The 19,665-nt window shown below is 41.4% G+C and overlaps 1 protein-coding gene across 1 annotated transcript in view; it reads left to right on the top strand.

Annotated features, from left to right (window-relative positions):
- The first annotated feature begins 918 nt into the window (after positions 1-918).
- scaper (S-phase cyclin A-associated protein in the ER) overlaps positions 919-19,665 on the top strand; it is a 64,148-nt gene continuing 45,401 nt past the window's right edge. The window contains exons 1-18 of the mRNA XM_073472138.1: positions 919-1,210; positions 5,995-6,112; positions 8,330-8,406; positions 9,079-9,276; positions 12,313-12,413; positions 12,862-12,978; positions 13,619-13,746; positions 13,838-14,124; positions 14,644-14,994; positions 16,317-16,484; positions 16,598-16,664; positions 16,750-16,867; positions 17,193-17,304; positions 17,751-17,891; positions 18,251-18,406; positions 18,498-18,640; positions 18,754-18,835; positions 18,931-19,083. Coding sequence (XP_073328239.1) covers positions 1,043-1,210; positions 5,995-6,112; positions 8,330-8,406; positions 9,079-9,276; positions 12,313-12,413; positions 12,862-12,978; positions 13,619-13,746; positions 13,838-14,124; positions 14,644-14,994; positions 16,317-16,484; positions 16,598-16,664; positions 16,750-16,867; positions 17,193-17,304; positions 17,751-17,891; positions 18,251-18,406; positions 18,498-18,640; positions 18,754-18,835; positions 18,931-19,083 — 2,685 coding nt within the window. The 5' untranslated portion in view covers positions 919-1,042. The remainder of the gene's footprint in view (positions 1,211-5,994; positions 6,113-8,329; positions 8,407-9,078; positions 9,277-12,312; positions 12,414-12,861; positions 12,979-13,618; positions 13,747-13,837; positions 14,125-14,643; positions 14,995-16,316; positions 16,485-16,597; positions 16,665-16,749; positions 16,868-17,192; positions 17,305-17,750; positions 17,892-18,250; positions 18,407-18,497; positions 18,641-18,753; positions 18,836-18,930; positions 19,084-19,665) is intronic.

Consider the following 19,665-nt stretch of genomic DNA (forward strand, 5'->3'; position numbering starts at 1 on the left):
AAAATGATATTTGTACTTGATTTAAAGCTGGTGACTGTAGTTTTTTCTTTTGTCAAGTAGAAAACACTCTTTAAATGTGCAGGATTATTGATTATTTTTCATAATCTGAGCATGGCAGGCAAAGTGATAGTGCCTTTATCCGTAAAATACAATTTGGCCAATGGCTCACCAATTAGTTTCAGTTTTGGCCCCATAAAGGCAATATCAAAGTGACAGAAAGAATAGAGCACATTTAAAAAATATGTAAAAGTAAACAAATAAACGAAGACATATACGTACACATTAATACAATTTTTCAGGCTTGCCTGTTTTACTTAGGCCTTCAACCTGCTTTAACAGTGTCATAGTTGGGGCACATCTTAGATCATCTGGTTGTTTGGTACTTAAGGGTGGTGCAATTTAAGAAGCTAAACAAAATTTTAACTTTCTTTCACCAGTCTGGTCCCAGGACATCTACGAGGTCTGGCAGCATCAATATTGTTAACGTAGACAATATATTTGAGGGCAAAACCATGTAGTGATTTATATACATTTAGATCAGAATCAGCTTTATATGTTTAGGCTTACAAGATTAACACACAGCTAGACTGAGCACAATGAAGCTTAAGATATTAGCAAAGGGAGGAAGGGCTGCTCCCAAATGCTTTTGTTTTGAAGGCAGGTTCGCATCTGTTCTGGTCTTCCTGCTGACTGTCGATACCTTGACATGTACTGAGAAATCAACCAAACGTCCCGCCCGACCATCATGGTTGCTATGGAAGACAGTTGAAATCCCGCCCCCCAAAAATATGCCCCACCCATTGACCCACACTATCCTGTACGTGATTGGCTGGCGCGACTGCCGTTTCCATGTTTCGGTGTATTTATTGGATAATCCCAACGCCTGTCAAAAATCTTAACTCAACAGACTTCCTACTTGGTTAGGTTGTCCTCACTGTCATGTATTTATCTGACATGTTTTTCCATCAACTCTAACATCAAGACAACGGCCTGTTTAGACAACAATTTCTCACCGACTGAGCGTTGAATTTACCTCGGGTCGATGTCCAAAGACAACCGCCACGATGGACGACGGCGTGGCGCTGGGCAGCACCGTCTCGGCCCGAGAGTTAGCCAAGGTGGGGACGGGAGGGAGAGGTCCGGCAGCAACAGCTCAGGCTCCTCGCATGGAGGAGGCAAAAGCAAGAATTCATCGATAAGCGCTTTGAAGGTATGTAATGACTTGATAGCTCGTTGCTAGTAGCGGGAATACCGTCGTTAATTACGTTTAGAGCAATACAATTGATATGCAGTACTAGCTAGCTTGAGCTAACTTGGCTAACACCTCCAGCAGGAATTAGGCATTTTTGGGTGACCTTACCTGCCGTAGGTGTGATGTTGGCTGCTCTCCCTAATTCTTGATACGTTTCCCCCTCCAACAGCACCTTTGCTAAACACACACATTATTGAGGCTAAAGCTCCATGATATTAATGTGCATGAATGCATTGTCTTATCATTAGCAAGAATGTGACATCAAAAGAATAGTGTTGTGTAGGGTACCACAAAATTAAATAACAGGACGAGTCTGTAGTAGATAGTAATGTATCCTCCACTTCCTGTTTGCCCCAACTTCTTGCAGACTTTCAAGTTTTTTTTGTACCATTTGTAGGCAGACAAACCATGTGGGCTTGGGTGTTTTGTCCCCTAGCAGCCTATGAATCATCGGGTGCCGAGTCCAATCAGATCTAGAGCATCACCCTGTGTGCCTAGTGCACGGCCAGGCTTGCGTTAGCACACGCTGTCTCTGAGCCTGCAGCTATACTCTCATCACTGGCAACACGGGGTGGGGGGGCAGAGCGGCAGGCCTGCTGTGTTCACATGACTGCGCAGTGTTGTGGCAGAAGGAGAGTGAGAGATGAGAAACGGAGGGAGAGTGGGGGCTCTGATGCAGAGCAGGGAAAGCAGAGGAAAGAAGCTGTAAATATACGAGGCTGCGTGCAGAGGAGAGTGGCAGGCAGATAGACAGCAGCAGGCAGTGAGTCGGGCCTAGGAAGTGGCTGCTAACTCAGCAGAGCACTGAGGGCTCAGGCTAGATTACAGACAGGAGAGTCAAAGCGAAAGGCACTACCGGTGGGCTACTGAGCACTTGTCTCTTGCAGTCGCTACTGGGAGAGGAGTTGACACAGCTGGGCAAGTTGCTATAGCAGTGTGGACTACACAGTAGGAGTCTATTTTGGTCCTGCCGTCAGATGACGATGTCACCTTTCACAAGTGGCTGAGCTGGTGAGGGGGAACAGGTTGCCTGAAGTGGGCTGGAAAAGTATGTCAGGGGTGGATAAGGACGAGGAACCTGCTTACAGACTGTACTTCTATTCTGTATGTATCATTTTATCTTTTGATTTTTGTCTCTCCTACTGAGCTAGATCTCACCCACTGTCTTTTACTTGCATCTGTTTGTAGATCTTACCAAAGGGGAAACCTTACACTTGTCCCTTACTCAGCACAGTCTAGAAAATAAGCACTCTGCCTGGTGCATGGGGAAGGATTGCCTGGCCATAACAGAAATTATGCTCCTCTACAGTGTATTTTATTTTTCTACAGTGCAGCCAAGGAGACAGCTTGTTTACAGGTGATTAAGTAGATCAAGAGAATGTTGCTATAAGCCTTTTTTGCCTCAGGGTGCTGAGCCAGTTAGCAATCGGTTGTGAGTAGTGGCTGTGGTATTTTGACAACATTCGTCTGTCATCCAGTGGCTGTGAATCCTAGGAAACACAGGGTAAATATTTGCTGTTTGTGGATGGGAGATGGTGCATTGATGCTGACCCACCTGACTAGTTATTGCACATTTTAGTGGGGCCAGTGTTGTTTGATGTTCTTTTATCTCTTTGTAGTCTTTTCTACTTGGCTGAATAAAGCCCAGGCCACTCGACATGTAAAGAATTTTGCTCGTCAAAAGTAGGTCAGCTGGGTATCTCCCTTCGGGACATTAAATAGTATCAGAGCAATACATGCATGCTGTTTCTTCATGTGTAACTGTTAATGAGTCATGTTCACATTATTCTGTAGGCTCGATTGTCCGTCAAGATTGTTGCATGTGATATTTACATAAACCTTGGCCTAATTATCACTTGTTCCAGAATAAGACATAAACTCTCACCCTCTTCGTTTCAGTTGCAAGTGTGGTAGAGGAATGATTTGAGCTGTAGCTTTCTTGTGGTGTTAGTGAGAGACAGCCAGGAAAAGACAGAACGGTTTGTTCCATGACTCATTTGCTATTAAGAGGAGAACTGGCTCTCGATTTTTCTGTTGGTTTCAGGTAACGATGTATTTACAGTCTGAAACCACATCTTTATAGTTGTCTGACAAAAATAGCCAAGTTTGCACAGGACTTTGTCAGCACTAGATTAAATCATATATGTACAGAAGTGGTACAGGCTATTCTGCAGGGAGAGGGTGCACACAGATTGGAAGATCCAGAATGATAAGCCCAGAGGTTTTAGCTTCTGCGTTGTTTTGTAATCAGATTGCCATGAATCAGAATACCTAGTAATGTAAGATTACAAAGACAAATTATATCAAGTAAGCCACTGGGTACACTGTGTATCTTTCGTTTATGTTATTGCTATGAATGAATAAATGCTTTCAGGGTTTGGGGCGGATTTAGTTTATGAATTTATGCATGAGCTGTTTGTCTAAACTATTTTGTGACCGAATATCCCTCCGCTGTTGATGCCATGTTGCATCACAGGGCATCAGGTAAAGGATGTGATGAATGACTTCTCTCAGCATTTATTTTGGTGCACATTATCTGCTGCACCCGAGGTTACAGTCAAGTTCACTGATGCATAGTCAATGTGTGTAGGTCAACCATGATGCATGCTGGGCACATAGCGGGTTTAGAGTTTCTGCCTCAAGCTGTTTCTTGTCACAGTCTGTGCCAGTAGATCTCTTCCATAAACTTAATGCGTGATGCAGTGTTGTGGCTTAGACCCCGGCTAACAACCATACATCAGGGATGGGACTAATTATTGAAACATCATTGTGCGATACACTCTCTTGTGATTGAGTATTGCTATTTTTCCCTCAATGGAAGGATTAGGGATTTATGTCATTTTAATATTGATTAATATATGATTAATTTTTAATTTTCTGAAAAACTTTTGCACACATTGAAAATGTTTGTTACTATGAGGCGCAGGATAGGTGTAACATTTAACAGTCTTGTATTTAGTTTTATGATATTTATGTCATAATATTTGGCGTTTAAAATGTATAATACACACAGGAAACGTTTGATTTACTTGTTAAAAAAGCTTTTGTTATTTGTTGGTCTATGATATCGCACTGTACTGCTTTACACAATACTTAACTGTACAAAATCAGTGCACACGGTGTATTAAAATGGAGGTAACCATAGCAACGCTACTCATGCTTCAGGCTGTGTTACTGGTTAGATCACCAGTAATTTAACTATTTGGTTTCAAGAATAAAGCAATGATATTCTATGTATTTTTTTTATTGTCAACAAATCCCATGACAATCAAAACAAAGAATATGTCAGTCTCTTAATACTTTCCAACATCACTACCCTGTCTGTGGCACACCGAAGCCTACTGACTCATACCGAGGACATAAATCTTTAAAACGGATCATAAATATTAGAGGTTGACCGATAGTGGGTTTTTAAACACCAGAATTTGGAGCTAGAAAAAGCCAGTAGCTGATTATCGACCAGGTATTGACTGATTAATCGGCTATTATTGAATTTGAACATCAAACTCAAAGTAATTAACAGATAAATTTGGAGCCCATGAAACCTCAATGCGAAACGGTGATTGGAGTTCGCAGATACCTGTAAAACATCCCATCAGTCTATCTAGCTTTAATAAATACATAGATTCATTGTGAAAAAAGGTCCTAATTTGTCCTAATACAGCTGGGCACTGTAGTTTTAAGCAAATGTAACACGAGTTTTGTATGAGTTGAGGCTATCTTCACCTGCATATTTGGTGTGATATTTTATATTTATTGCAAATAGATGTATGTGGGATTTCCTCAAAATACTGAAGTGACATACCACCCACTGCAACTGTGTTGCTCACTGATGTTTTTTTTAAAGACATAGGATGTAACCTCGTTGAGTTGTGTACACACATTATCCAAAATGTTTGCAACAATGTTCAAAGAGAAATTGGTAATTTGATTCAAGGTAGCTGATACCTTGTATATTTGCGTTTTTATAAGTTGGAAAATTACCGAAATAAACTAAACTTAAACTAAGGTAACTGTGTGTTTCATTTGGTCGCCTGTCACTGTAACTTTCGTGACAACATCAGACGACATCAGAGTGAGAAAGGATGTTCGTTGAATGTTACTAAACATAATGTAAATAAATATTCAAAACATTTCCTCGTCCGTGAATGTTTACTTCAGTGCCAGCTGCCCAGGTTTGTCGTCATGAAGGGACATGTCATCCACTGCAACTTTGTTGCTCACTGATGTTCATTTAAAGATGTAATATTTTTAAATGTATAAAATTTATTTTTTCATTTTCTTAACACCCATGATCCCACAGTACTTGCGTCTTTTGTTTTGACTGAGGGACCCCTAGCAGCACGAATTACATACTGTGTTTGTGTATTAATTTATTTTTTACAATTTATTTTTTTTTTTTTATGTTATTTGTTGGCAAAAAGAGAAATGTAGAGTATACTTGTGACTATGGAACAAGCCCATACTGCATACCTTGGTTTCACGAAACAGAAAGTGATGGACTTGCACCTTAGCCTTTTGCCCATTATTCCACTGATGCTTCATTGTCTCATGTTTCTCAGAATTGCCTAATGTGAAACTAGCCTTATCTTTGGCAGCATATCATTATATCATAATGAAAGTCACCTCATGAATCCCACATCTGTTTATCAAAAATTGTTATGTTATATTGCTCTACACCATCTTTCCTTGCCTCTTGGATAAGATGCAACATTGATGTGTTGCATTTGTTTCTCTCACAGGCATCTTTTCAGCGCTCCAACAGCCATGACAAGGTGAGGAAGATAGTTGCTGAAGAGGGCCGTGCTGCTAGAAACCTCATTGCCTGGAGTGTACCTCTAGAGAACAAAGAGGAGGAAGGTTAGTAGTAGCATGCAAAGCAAATTTTACGTGCATGCTTATGGATCAATGTTAATGGTTTACAGAAATCTACCTGCCTGAATTCAATTTTTACTTGCCCATATACAAATTGTCAAATCAAATAACAACTAAATTGAAGTGTTATGTTTAATATTTGTGTTAAGGTACTACAAGGAACTTTTAACTGGTTATGAAACAGTCTCAATTTAATATTGATGCATTTATCTGACATACATAAGCAAACAAGACTATGAGTGAGATAATTGGCTATTTCTGTATAGTTTTATATAGTCTATTATAGTTTTTTCAAAGCCTATCACCGGGTTGGATCCTTACTTAATTGGGTCGGATAAGTCATGAAATAAAAACTTCTTTATGGTGGAGTGCTGTGGATGAATTGAGGGGTCTCAGCCCGAGGAAGGACGCTGTTCTGTAGCCTGTTAATACAGTACAGCACTAAAACTAAGTTTACTTCGCTTTGTCAGGGTTTGTTTGCTCAGGGGCCGCCAGAATCAACAAAGATGAAAGCTTCTTGTAGCAGCTTTAGGTAAATTAGTTAGAACAAGGTAACACTGTCACAGATGCAAAGCAACAACTTTCTTGCATTTCCAAAATGTTAATGGGCTTTACAGTCTGTACAGTGTACAGCGAATGACATCCTGACTGGGTCACCTTACACTCTTAATTCGAGTGAGGAAAAACTTCCCAGAATGGAAAATATCCCTTGTAGCAAGGGGGGAAACATTTTGAAGAAACCTCAGGAAGAGCCACAGACATGCACTATACATGTATGTCAAGTGTACAGAACAGAACAACAAAATCACAAAGTATACAAATTTCATTGACAGAATATCTGATACTGGTAGATTATGTAGACTATAAATGAAGACTGTGGATTCAGGAGGAAGACTGAGCAGGCCAAGGCATCGCCAAGTGGTACCCAAGCCACACATGATTTTGATTTGATTAGATGAGAAGGAAGCAGGATGATTCATTCATTAGCTAATTCCATCATCTGCTCTGGAAAAACCAAACATTTTATTTCATTTAATTTTATTTAAAACTTACTTGCCCGATTGCTGTTGCGGATGATGTTTACTGTAAGTTTATTTACCATATCTTTGAGCCAACGAAAGGTGTTTAGTTTTGTAGTTTTTTACAGTGACCATCTTTGGCAATGTCAAACAGTCTGTAATCTTACCCAAGCCAGACACTGATATTCATTGTAATACAATATCAGCTGGAACACAATGATAATTTTTCATCTCATGGCTAGACTGATAAATGATGGTAGAGTGTCTGGGAGAATCTGTCATGCAGGCTGAAGCTTACACCGATGCCTAGTGCTCTGTTATGTAGAACATAACATTTTTGGAGGCACAGGTCAATACTACACTGTGGTTCACACTGTTTGGTTAATAGAATATTATGTAATAGGCTTTGAAATGTTCACACAGTGCTTTTGATGCAATTCCTGAAATCCTGAAAGAAAAATATACCCGTTAAGATGTTAACTTTTCAGCTTGTCTTTTCGGCACTATAGTTTACTGTACAGCATGACAGAGCTCCCATCGCTTTATTTAGGCTTTAAGCTCCTTTTAGAGCAACCCACTCAGAAGCCCCCACCAAAGCCTCACACTTTCTCACTTTTGCCGTGGCCCTGGCTCTGCCTCCTCTTTGTGGGTCAGTGCAGTTTTCAATTCAAGGCTTATTTGCTGCTCTTGAGTTCGTGCCATTAATGCTAGAAATCTTCAAACTACCAATTTGTGTTAAGGGTTACTGTTGTCCACTTCTCTCGTTGTACATTTGTGGCGTTTGGATTTATTAGTTACTTATGCTTCAATAATTGTCCATGATCAACATTAGCGCTTCAGCTGACAATTATTGTCATTATCGATTTTTCTGCCATTTAGTTCCTTGATTAATGACAATTTCCCAGAGCCCAAAGTGACGTCTTCAAATTGCTTCTTTTGTCAAACCAGAGTCCAAAACCCAAAGACTCTTCATTTACTGTCATACGTGATGAAGACAACAGCAAATCCTTACATCCGTAATTTTTGCTTGAAATATGACTGAAATGGTTAACGAATAATTTTTATTTCCATCGACTAATCAATACAGCTCTAAGACACGTGTGTTATCGTTACCTTCATCTGGATTATCAGAGATTTATTTTATCAGTTGCTATATATAAGCATATATTTTTTCTTCACACAGCAAAGTCCAAAAGCAACTCCAGTGGCAGTTCCAGGGCCCAAAGGATCAATTCTGGGCAACAGAGGAACAAGAAACAGGTTGGTATATCATCATCCTTCACTAGAGGGCACCGTTCACCAAGCTATGTCATCTATGTCTTTTGCCTCATGCTGCAAGTGTAACTCTGATGGCCATTTTTTTTTTTTTAGTACAATCTCTGAATTTTCAATCTAAAGACTTATGTACATTATAAGTTCTTGCATAAGTCTGAGAGAGGTGCAAAAAGATAGTTTAGACTGCTACAGGCTGCAAGGAGAATGTTATAGGACCGGACTTTATATAATGGTGTGACAGCAATTGTTGCCAAAAACAATTTGTCACTGACTGGGCTAGTACAATGCTCTTTAACCTAATGGAATATTATCTTTGGGTCCTATTATATTATATTATATTATATTATATTTTTTATATATATATATATATATATATATATATATATATATATATATATATATATATATATATATATACTTTCTATTTTAATGTTTAATACCTCCTGACACACTGTGGTTGAAACCACTGGGGCGATGCGTGGAGTCAACATTGCCACAATGGGTTCAAATCTTAATAAAAGGCAAACAATAGCTGCACCGCATGTCCCTGCAAACACGAAAAAACTCCTCCTAGATGCTATAAACAACTATAATTTTAACACTGTAACAAGTTTGTCATTGTTGGCGTAAAGTTTACTCCATGTTTTGTCTCCACAGAATGCTGCTGTGGAAAATAAAGGCACAGCTGGCTCCTTGTTGGAGAAGGGGGCAGAGAAGAGCCCCACCAAAGCAAGGCAGCCCCGCAAGGTGGACCTGCGAGCACGCTACTGGGCTTTCCTCTTCGACAACCTGCGGCGAGCTGTGGACGAGATTTACGTCACCTGTGAATCCGATCAGAGTGTCGTCGAATGCAGGGTTAGTTTGCCGTGATGAAAAGAAAAAAATAACAATCTCCCTGGTGGAAATGCAAATTCTGTTTTCATGACCTGAACTGATCAAATATAAGTTCTTCTTTTGGGAGACTGAAGGGTCTGAGGATTTATGAACACTAGAGGGAGACATTGACATCATGACAAAATTTCTCCCTCACAGCTCGCATTCCTCCTGATTTCTGCTTTATGTCAGAGGAGCTCTCTGAAAGCTTGCTGGTGAGAGAATTATCACAGGACTCTCTCCCGGGCCTGACTGGACTGAATATTGATGACAGACTGTAAACAATATTGTATATGCATTGTGTTTGTCATCAGGCATTTGCTGAACTGGGGCTTGGCCATTTCTACTTCATTTTGGTCTACATCTTGCACAGAAAATGAACCTTATTTGAGAATTGGCATGTTCTGTTTTGGTGCAGCCTTGGCGTAGTACTCTGCTGTTGCTCCAGGGCATACTAGTGTGATACTGCTGGTCCTGTGTTTTATTGATTCTTCTGCCATGCTGCATTATGCTGAGCATGGTTCTGGTGACGGTCTGCGGTCAGTACCGTAGCCCAGTTCCCTGTGGTGTGGTTGGCTCGCTGTCAGTGCCACAGCGCAGCTCCCTGTGGTGTGATCAGCATGTTGTCAGATGGCCTGTGTCAGACATCTGGCTCAGTAGGTGTCTTTTTTTTTTTTTTTTTTTCCCTTCACTGTATCTCTCTACACACCCTAATGCTGTCTAATGGCCATGGAGCTGGGTGCTGGTCATAATCCCCCATCCCACCCAGCTTGGGCTTAATGGACACTGATAGATGATGGAGTCATCTGGAGGGGAAGCAGAGTGCTTTGATATCCCCCAGCCACAAACCCCCAGTGTAGCTGTGGGCAATCTGCAGTGTGTGCTCTCACACAAACAATTTCCCACCCAAAAACATGTGGACATAAACATAACCATTGTCAGGAAGTGATGCTCAGCTCTCTGCAGTGTTACTGTAATGCTTTGTATAATTTGAATGAGAACCTCAGCGCTGACCTCATGTAATATGTTTTCCACTTGAAGGGAAATAATTCACCCAGAAGAATGACTCATATATACTTCTTAATAATGCCCACACTCTTTAATCCACAGACCTTACTTGAACATATAAACTTTTCCTTCATCCCATCTGTGAGTTATTTTACATATTACTAAGACCAGGCAAGAAAAGCTCTTGGTATTCGTGTTTGCTTGGAGCCGATACAGGTTCAGATTTTTAATAATTAAACAAAAAAAGCAATGTAAACTGTGAATAATTAACTTAGGTCAGTCAATCTGACTCGGGTTCTACCTGTTCATTCTTGTCTCTATGTATGGACCACAGGCTTTTACTGCCCATCCTACTTTATGGCAACGCCTCTGGAAGGTTAAACATTTTGTCATTCCTCATGAAATGTTATGTGAGGGTTGTATTTAGGTAAGTATGCCTGTTAACATGCTGAAAGCCACTTTACGGTGCCTTCACTCACTGTTGGTTTATTTGTCAGAGGAGAAGCGGACCGCTCTCCGTCTTGGCCTTCATTACCAAATGAACACCAGGCCATGGTGGTGGTCTTTTCCTGTTAACCAGCTCTAATCAGCAGACCTGCTGCTGGACACATCTTTCACTGGTCTGACTTGTCTATTAACTAAAAGCACTGTGAAGCTTTACTCTCAATTACCACTCCCTTCACGCTTCCCATCAATCAGTTGTGTTCGTTTCATTAGAGCTCTGGGAAAAAGCTCTACACAGTCCGCCACCTCTGGATAACCGGCACTGTGAGGAAGTTCAAGTGCTGATAATGGGCATTTGCCTTCTCTGTTCTTCCTCAAACTTTTCAATTTCTTTTGTATGTGAGCATTAACATGTGTGGGCCAGCTCCTGTTTCTGCCTTAGGTCCCTGAGTGAGTTTTTAAATTTACTGGAGACCCAGACTTGGGTTCTCATCAAGCGTTTGACTGTTTGAGTGATAATGGTTTTATTTTTTTTTAAAAATTAAAACAAATTGGGTTGTGTTTTATCTAACTTATCCCAGTGATACTACCACAAGCCCGAAGTAGAAAGTACTAACAGAAAGATAAAATTCATTTCGAACTGGATAAGTCAATTAACTTATGGATAAGTCAATCAGAAGAAAGTTAATTGCCAACTATTTTGATAATTGATCAATTGTTTCAGTCTTTCAACTAACAATGTCAGACATTTGTTAGTTCTAGCTTCTTTTTGACTATTTGCTGCTTGTCCTTGTCATTTGTGATGGTAAATAAAGAGTCTTTGGGTTTTTGATTGCTGGTTGGACAAAAGAAGCAATGCATTTTTCACAATTTTCACAATTCATCATGAAAATAATTGGTGGATTAATTACCTCTGCCAAGCAGGGTATGTTTCTCCCTGTGTCTGTTTGTTGGTTTGTCAGCAGGAATATACAATGACTACTGGATTTCCATGAAATTTGGATGGAGGATGGGTCTCAGCCCACAATAGACACCATTAACTTTTGGTGCAGATTTGGATTAAGGGATGGATCGGATAGTTTATTTCCTTTTTTTTTAACTTTTTAAAATGTCTTATTGTATGATGCATGGATCTTGATGGGGAAAAAACAGGTGTATTTAGGTGGATGGTATCTATGAATGAGTAAGCTTTGATGCAGATCCAAATAAAAACTTGGATTGAGCAGATCTAAATATGTTTTATTTGATATTGGATTAGGCTTAATTGAATCAAGGGGGGATGTTGGGCCTTGGCAGAGCCATTTTAGGTTATAATGATTAGTTGCAGCTCTAAATGCATAATTTTATGCTTAAATCATGCTTGGTATTTCAAGCTGTGTGAAACTGACACCATTTTACATTAATATTGTCCAAATATTAAGACACACAGATGCATCAGATTTTATTTATTTATTTTTAAACCTATCTTTCTGTTGGTTTGTACATCGTGCTTTTTTTTTTTGTTTGTTTGTGTTTTATAATTTGTATGTAATCACTCTTTATCATTTTGTGTCTGTTTGTCTCTAGGAGGTGTTAATGATGTTGGACAACTACGTACGGGATTTTAAAGCCCTCATAGACTGGATCCAACTCCAGGAGAAGTTAGAGAAAACAGATGCCCAGAACAGGTAATCTTCAGTTTCTTTTTTTTCTCACTGCTTTTCTTTGTCTCTCCTACACTACCCATTTTTAGTTGCTCCCTGAGGTGAAACTGGAAGTGCTGGTGTCTGGACTCTGGCTTTGAGTCACAAACAGAATGGATCAATAGCCTTGGCTTTGATTCAAAGAGATCCATGAGTTTATTGGCTTCTCTTTAACACAGTGACCACTGCAACCGTAAATTGACTAAGAAATGAAATTCCCAGTGCTGCCTCCCAATTTGTTCATTTAAGGCGTACTGTTAATCAATAAGACATCCTGAAATGTTACACTCTCCATTTATTGCAAAATTGCTGCAAGTGAATCAGCTATTTAACTGATTTGCTGAAGTGTAAGCCAAGTCTGTGTGTGTGTTTGGCAACTAGGGATTGTAATTAGCGTTAGTTAAATAATGTTCACCACTTTCATTTTTTTCAGGCCCACATCTTTAGCCTGGGAGGTGCGTAAGATGTCTCCAGGACGTCACGTGATGCCCAGTCCCTCAGCGGACAGAATGGTTCCTTCCCCAGGGGCACGTCGAACCCTCACCTTTGGGTAAGCTCTGACTTAGTCATGCTTTAAGGCCTGTATGCTGCACGAAACCCCACTTTCCCTCCACCATTAGGTCTTTGATTTCATTTTAAAGATCAACACAACATTTTATTTGATTTAAAATTGTATTATAAGGCATCCTGGTATTAACCAATCAATATTTTAAATGATGCACTATGCCTGTTTTTGAAGGGGTTAGAAACTGCAGACTCCGTTATCTAGCAATACAGCCATTGATTGCTGATGGTGAAGCATTTGTTTAATGCAATTTGTTCAGTCTCTCACTCTTTGGCCACAGAATCAGTGGAAGGTGTAGATGAAAGTGTCAGTTAAAGACTGCTGAAGCATCGGTTCAATATGTGCACTGCTCTGTAATCGGATGCCGCAGGAAATGGATATCGATCATGACGGAGGCCTGTTTTCCAATTCAGTCCCATGCTATCTCAGAGCGGAGAGTGCAGGCGTGTTAGATAGGCACTGTCTTCAGACTGCTCAAGTGTCTTACACGGGCAGGACTGTAGGAGCTGCTCAGAGATTAGATGTAATGGCATAAAATTTAAAATCCTACCTGCTGACAGTAAAGGATTCACTGTACAGGTGCACAGTTGTTTGTTCTCATGCATGATGTTTGTGTCTTATTTAGTGGTCCTCCGGCTACACTGGCTGCAGCCCGGCTCTCCCACACAGGCCCCAGCTGGGCAGACCGGGTGAAGTGCACTCAGGCCGTACCTAACTCCAATCAACAAACAATCTCCCCGGTAGAAAAACTTGGTAAGAAATCTCCCCTTGCAGAATGCCAGAATGTACTTGGACAGCACATCTTCTTCTCCTTGATTGACAAAGTGCCTTGTGTGCTCTCCAGGTAAAAAGGATGCAGAGGGCTGGGAGACCGTCCAGCGAGGACGCACTGCCAAACCTCGCTCTGCTGCAATAGTTGCCAAGGTCAGTCCTGTCTTGGCGCATGTCATCCCAAAACAGGACAGCGCCAAGTGTGACCACTCGCATCCGCCACCTCAAGAGGAGCAACAACTCCGTCCTCAGTGTCCCCCGGACAATGATGCAGCCAAGACGGACTCAGAGCAGCAAGTCCCTGCCGAGTCTGAAAATCTGGAGAAGGTTGGACGTCCAGAGAATGGGCACATGATGGAGGTATTGAGGTTCAGTACCTTGTGACGTCTTAGTCTCTGAGCAGTCCCTGGATATCAATTATTCACAAGGAGCAGAGTAACACTAGACCATTTTATCAGCCACATTTGTTTTTGTTTTGGGCTCCATGGTATTCATAGACAGACTGTCCAGACAGGCATATCAACTTTAAGGCGATTGATTGTATGCTGACATTTCAGAGGCAGAAAACCCATTTTCACTCCCATGAAATAAATACTCTGTCGATGCCTCCAGACACACTTGGTAAGAGTGTGTTTTAGCCATCGGTTGAATCAGAAATACAAATCAGTATTTCCAATCTATCAGCTTAATTTGATAGGAATTGGATGTTTAGGGCATGTTAGTGCCAGCTTTCCTGCATGTTTTGTGTTTTTAGCTATGTGTTGAGTATTGACTGGTTTAATTTCTTTTTTTTGTGTGTGTTATTGCTCTCATGAATTGCTTGAAATATGCATGTTTTAAAATGAGTTTGCGTGTGTTTGTGTGTGACTGTCGGTGCAGCCCCCAGCAGAGAGTGCACAAGACTCGGGGCAGTGTGTCGACGCACCCTGTGAAGACGCGCCTCCCCCCATAGCAGCTCTCACCCCATCCCAAGCCCCAGAACCCACCCCGTCCTCAGCCACAGTCCCACCAACAGACATTACTCTATCAGTCCCAGTCCCTGCTCTGACACTCTCCACATCCCCAGACCTTCCCCAGGCGGATGGGCCCAGTGCACTGTTGGCCTTGGGGGACAATGGGGCTGAGGGGGGCGCGTCGCAGGGCATGGCCACATCTGCTCCAGGACAGGCTGAGACTCCCATGGCAGCGGTGAAACTGGAGAGTGTGCTGGACCCCACAGAGCTTTCTACTGTGAGTGCTGAGAGATGGAGGAGCAGAGGGGAGTGGACGGGAGGGTGGGGGGGGGAGGGCAGGGATCCCTAAGGGTCCTTCACCGCCTAAACAAAGTCAATCTTAAGAAACCTCCAGACCAAATGTGCAAGCAAGACTGCTTGGCACTGTGCAGTGTTGTTATAGCGCCGTTCTCTGTGAAGAATAGCTGTGAGTAGATTACTTTTGTACTCGAGAAAGTGCTCCCAGGGTGATGCCCAAAACAAATCTATCAACTTGTTTTCAATTCAACTTGTTTTCGTTATTTTGGCCACCTTTTTAAAATATTGTGCAAAAAATATATATATAATTCTGAAGAACCATTTCTGAGTTACCAATTTGTGTTCAACCCAGCAACTGATCTTATGCAAACATTGTCTGCCCACATCAGGTGTTGTCACTATTATTAAGCATCATGGAGTGTATATACACAGACCTCCATACACTTAATCAAGGATGACTACACCTCTAAGTAGGGTACTGTCAGATTTTGACAGGCATTGAATAAAAATGTGGAAAAAACTTCAACTCAAATCTGCAGTGAAGGCTACTTGGCCTCAAATTTAACACCAGTCTAGTCTTTAACCTCGCCCAGGCTATTCTGGTGTTCTTAAGATTTTGAACTTCTTAACTTTCCCATACACGCCTCATGTAAAAGTCTTGATGCTCTGGAGTAAACTGTGAGTCATTTCTTTTATTATTGCCATGTCATGAAAATGCATAAACTCTCAATATACTTGCAAGGTTGAGGTAAACGGATTCCATCAGTTGCCTCCTTCCACCATCTCTTCATCCTCACAGTAAATGTGACCTGCATGACTCTTGGATGCTTCCTCACTTGTGATTCTTGTGATGATTGTGTGGTACAAACTGTGATTGGGTTGATATGGTGTTCCCCTCAGTCTTTGGATCCTGCATCCAAGTACAAATCAGACCAACTGCACAGAAGTACAAAGTACATTATTTCTGGTGCTTTACATTAAATACTTCATGTTCAGTTATAATTTACCACATTTCTCTGTGTGGAATATTTTGTCAAATGAATTTACATTCATGACTGTTAGCCAGCATGTACGATACCAGGACCCTGAAGCAGAAAAATCTAAACTGAATTCAGCCATCGTTAATTTTACTATTTCTGTGTTGTTGCGACATATATAAATGATGTCTATCAAAAAGGCCAATCGTATCACAATAACAGGTTTCCGTTTTCTGGTGTTTCTGGTTGTTTGCATGAAGTCAACATTTTATGAAATTTGAAATGCTGCATGTGTGATGTGGTATCTATGCTGCCATGTGTTCAGCCGCAGTCCATGGCAGAGGTCCTTGCCAAGAAAGAGGAGCTTGCCGACCGGCTGGAGAAGGCCAACGAGGAGGCGATTGCCAGCGCCATCGCTGAAGAAGAGCAGCTGACCAGAGAGATTCAGGCCGAGAACAACGACCTGGAGACTGACAACGAAAGCGACTTCTCTGTAAGATTAATCATGCTAAATTTTAGACTGTTAATGTTTGGAGCCCATATATAATTTTATTTTTTTTACTAAATTGTACGTTGACATGTAAAAAAGACAAATCTTTACCACAGGCTAGCATTGGCAACGGAGGATGTGGAGTCAATATTGATTGGAGTGACATGCTGGCAGATTATGACGGTACGGAGGTCAACATCTAAATGAAAACTGAATTGTCGTCCCTTGTAATGGCAAACGTTAAACTGAAGTCTGTTTATTTTCCTAGCTCGTGAGCCATGGCGTCAGAGTACCTCATGGGGGGACATGGTAGAAGAGGAACCAGCTCGGCCTCCTGGACATGGAATTCACATGCACGAGAAATTGTCCTCACCGTCACGCAAAAGGTGCAAAACATTTTTTGCTTTTGTTTATTTCTAACACAGACAGTATCCACACAGTACAATCAGCTAATCTTTTTTAGTGCCATCCTCAACAGCAGTTCAATGTACTCATCTGCAAACCCCTCTCCTTATTTTGACAAGGATTTAATCCAGCAGCCTGAGAGTCACAGGCCCACTTACTGAGCCTGACCTTTTCTTTCTTTTTAGGGTGACCACCCAGAACATCTAAACAGGCCCTATTGCCTATCAGAGTCTATGTCTGCTATACGCTTTTTTAATTGGAGGCAAACGGAAAGAGATGAATGATTTGTTTCCATGTTTTTGACAGAACAATTGCAGAGTCAAAGAAGAAACATGAGGAGAAACAGCTGAAGGCGCAGCAGCTGAGGGACAAACTCCGTGAGGAAAAGACGCTCAAACTGCAGAAGCTCTTGGAGAGGGTGAGTGGGCTGTGCTAAGTTGACGGAAAGCACCCTGAAGAAACTCCATGCAACCGAAGCCCAGTCTGGCTCATGACGAGAGGTTTTGTCAGCACACTGCCTGATAGAATCACTAAATATTATAACCCCCTCCAGTCGCATCCAGGCCAGCTGGCCGCAGACAGTCGTGAGAGAGACCCCTGGCCAAAATCAACAGCCTTTCATGAAGTTTGTTTTTGTTCCCCAGACCATGGCAAGATGAGTGAGTCCCAGAATAAATCAGGATTAACCACATAAATACATGAAGTGGTGTGTATTCGCATGAATCCCCATGTGGACACGCTGGAGAGGGTAGCAACAGATAGATTAAGAATCTATTGTCTGTTGTTTGGAGAGAATGTACAATATTTCTTTTTTTTTTTTAACATTTTCACCCGTTCCTGCATGTCACTCTTCTCTTTCTGCAGGAGAAGGAGGTGAGAAAATGGAAGGAGGAGTTGTTAGAGCAGCGTCGAAGGATGATGGAGGAAAGGCTGTTACATGCAGAGTTTAAGCGAGAACTGCAGCTCCAGGCGATTGTGAAGAAAGCCCAAGAAGAAGAAGCCAAGGTAGAGGAGGGGATTCCCCTGAAGAGCAGTAACCAAATGCTCATGACAGCGAAAGAGTTTTTTTATGAATTAAGTGGGACGTTTGCGGTCATACTTTTTTCACTTCAAGTGTTAAATTACATTCATCAACACACAATGTCTCTAAAAAAAATGACTGTTGCGGCTTGACAATGTGTCAGTTCAGCTGATTCTAGCCAAAATATTGCTCCTATTTTTTTAACACATTTCATAAGTTACAATATTTAGACTGGAGACAGCCAAACCGACACCCCCCAAACTTCTATATATCTGCGTTCATGTTTATTGATATTTATACTGTGTGTATAAATATTCTGGTTCATATGTATCTGTCTGTACAGGTGAATGAAATCGCATTCATCAACACTCTGGAAGCCCAAAACAAGAGGCATGATGCCCTGGCCAAGTTAAATGAGTATGAGCAACGGCTTAACGAGCTGCAGGAAGACAGACAGAGGAGACAGGAGGAGAAGCAGGCCAGAGATGAAGCTGTACAGGTGAAACAATAACCAAAGATTAACATTTATTTTTTTAGTTTTCAAGTTTTGTTTCTAGGTGCATCTTCAATATTCTCCACTCTCTCTGTAGGAGCGTAAACGGGTCCTGGAAGCAGAGCGGCAGGCACGGGTGGAGGAGCTGCTGATGCGGAGGAAGGAGCAGGAGGCTCGTATTGAACAGCAGAGGCAGGAAAAGGAGAAAGCTAGAGAAGATGCAGCAAGGGAAAGAGCCAGGTTTGTCGATACACAAGTGGCTGCTCCAATCCTCATTTGATTCCAACAGTCACTTTGTTAAATGGGAGACTCGTATTTACATATACAGCCATTTTTTATTGTCTTTAATGAAGAGACCGAGAGGAACGTCTGGCTGCTCTTAGTGCTGCTCAGCAGGAGGCCATGGAGGAGCTGCAGAAGAAAATCCAGATGAAGGTAAGTTTATACCATGTCACCTTGCGTCCCCATCGGACACCATACAGGAATTCCCAGGTTCCCATATGACCCCTGGTGTCTGGTTTCTTCCATAGCACGATGAGAGCAGCCGTAGACATATGGAGCAAATCGAGCAGAGGAAGGAGAAGGCTGCTGAGCTCAGCAGTGGTCGACATGCTAATACGGACTACGCCCCCAAACTTACACCATATGAGCGCAAGAAACAGTGCTCCCTGTGTTGCGTTGTGGTATGTACAGGTTTTTTCTTACACAATAAGCGCATCTGAAATGCAATGAGTATGTTCATATCACAATGACGATGAATTGGTCAGTACTAAATGGAATCTGATCTTTTCAGTTAATTTTTTTTCTTTTTTCTTTTTGTTTGTTACGTCACCCACTGACCTAAACTCAGTGTCTTGGTCACGAGACTCTTGAGGAGAGGCTGACAGACATTCTGAAATTTTGGATGAAGTCTGTTGTATGTTATGTTATTGTTCTTTTGCACAGAAGTAATCAGTTCACACAGGAATCTAATATTGGCCAAATGTGAAAAATAATGTGAACAGCCAAAAAAAAAAAAATTAAATCTGAGTAAGAAGTCCCAATTGAGCACTTGCAGGCTTGTAGTAGGAACTAACCATTACAGTACAACTTCCCTGGCCTCTAAATTGTAGAGGGATGAAAATCTAAAAAGTCCTCATTGCTTCCTAATGGGCATGAATTGTTTTGCGACTTCTCATTTAATTATCTTCCTCTCCTGGACTAATATTGTGCGAGGGAAAGATGTAGATTCTGCAGCAGAACACCTCTGTGCAGCCCCTGTGTTT

Source organism: Pagrus major, chromosome 8 (assembly GCF_040436345.1).
Source record: "Pagrus major chromosome 8, Pma_NU_1.0".
In the NCBI taxonomy this organism is placed as follows: domain Eukaryota; kingdom Metazoa; phylum Chordata; class Actinopteri; order Spariformes; family Sparidae; genus Pagrus; species Pagrus major.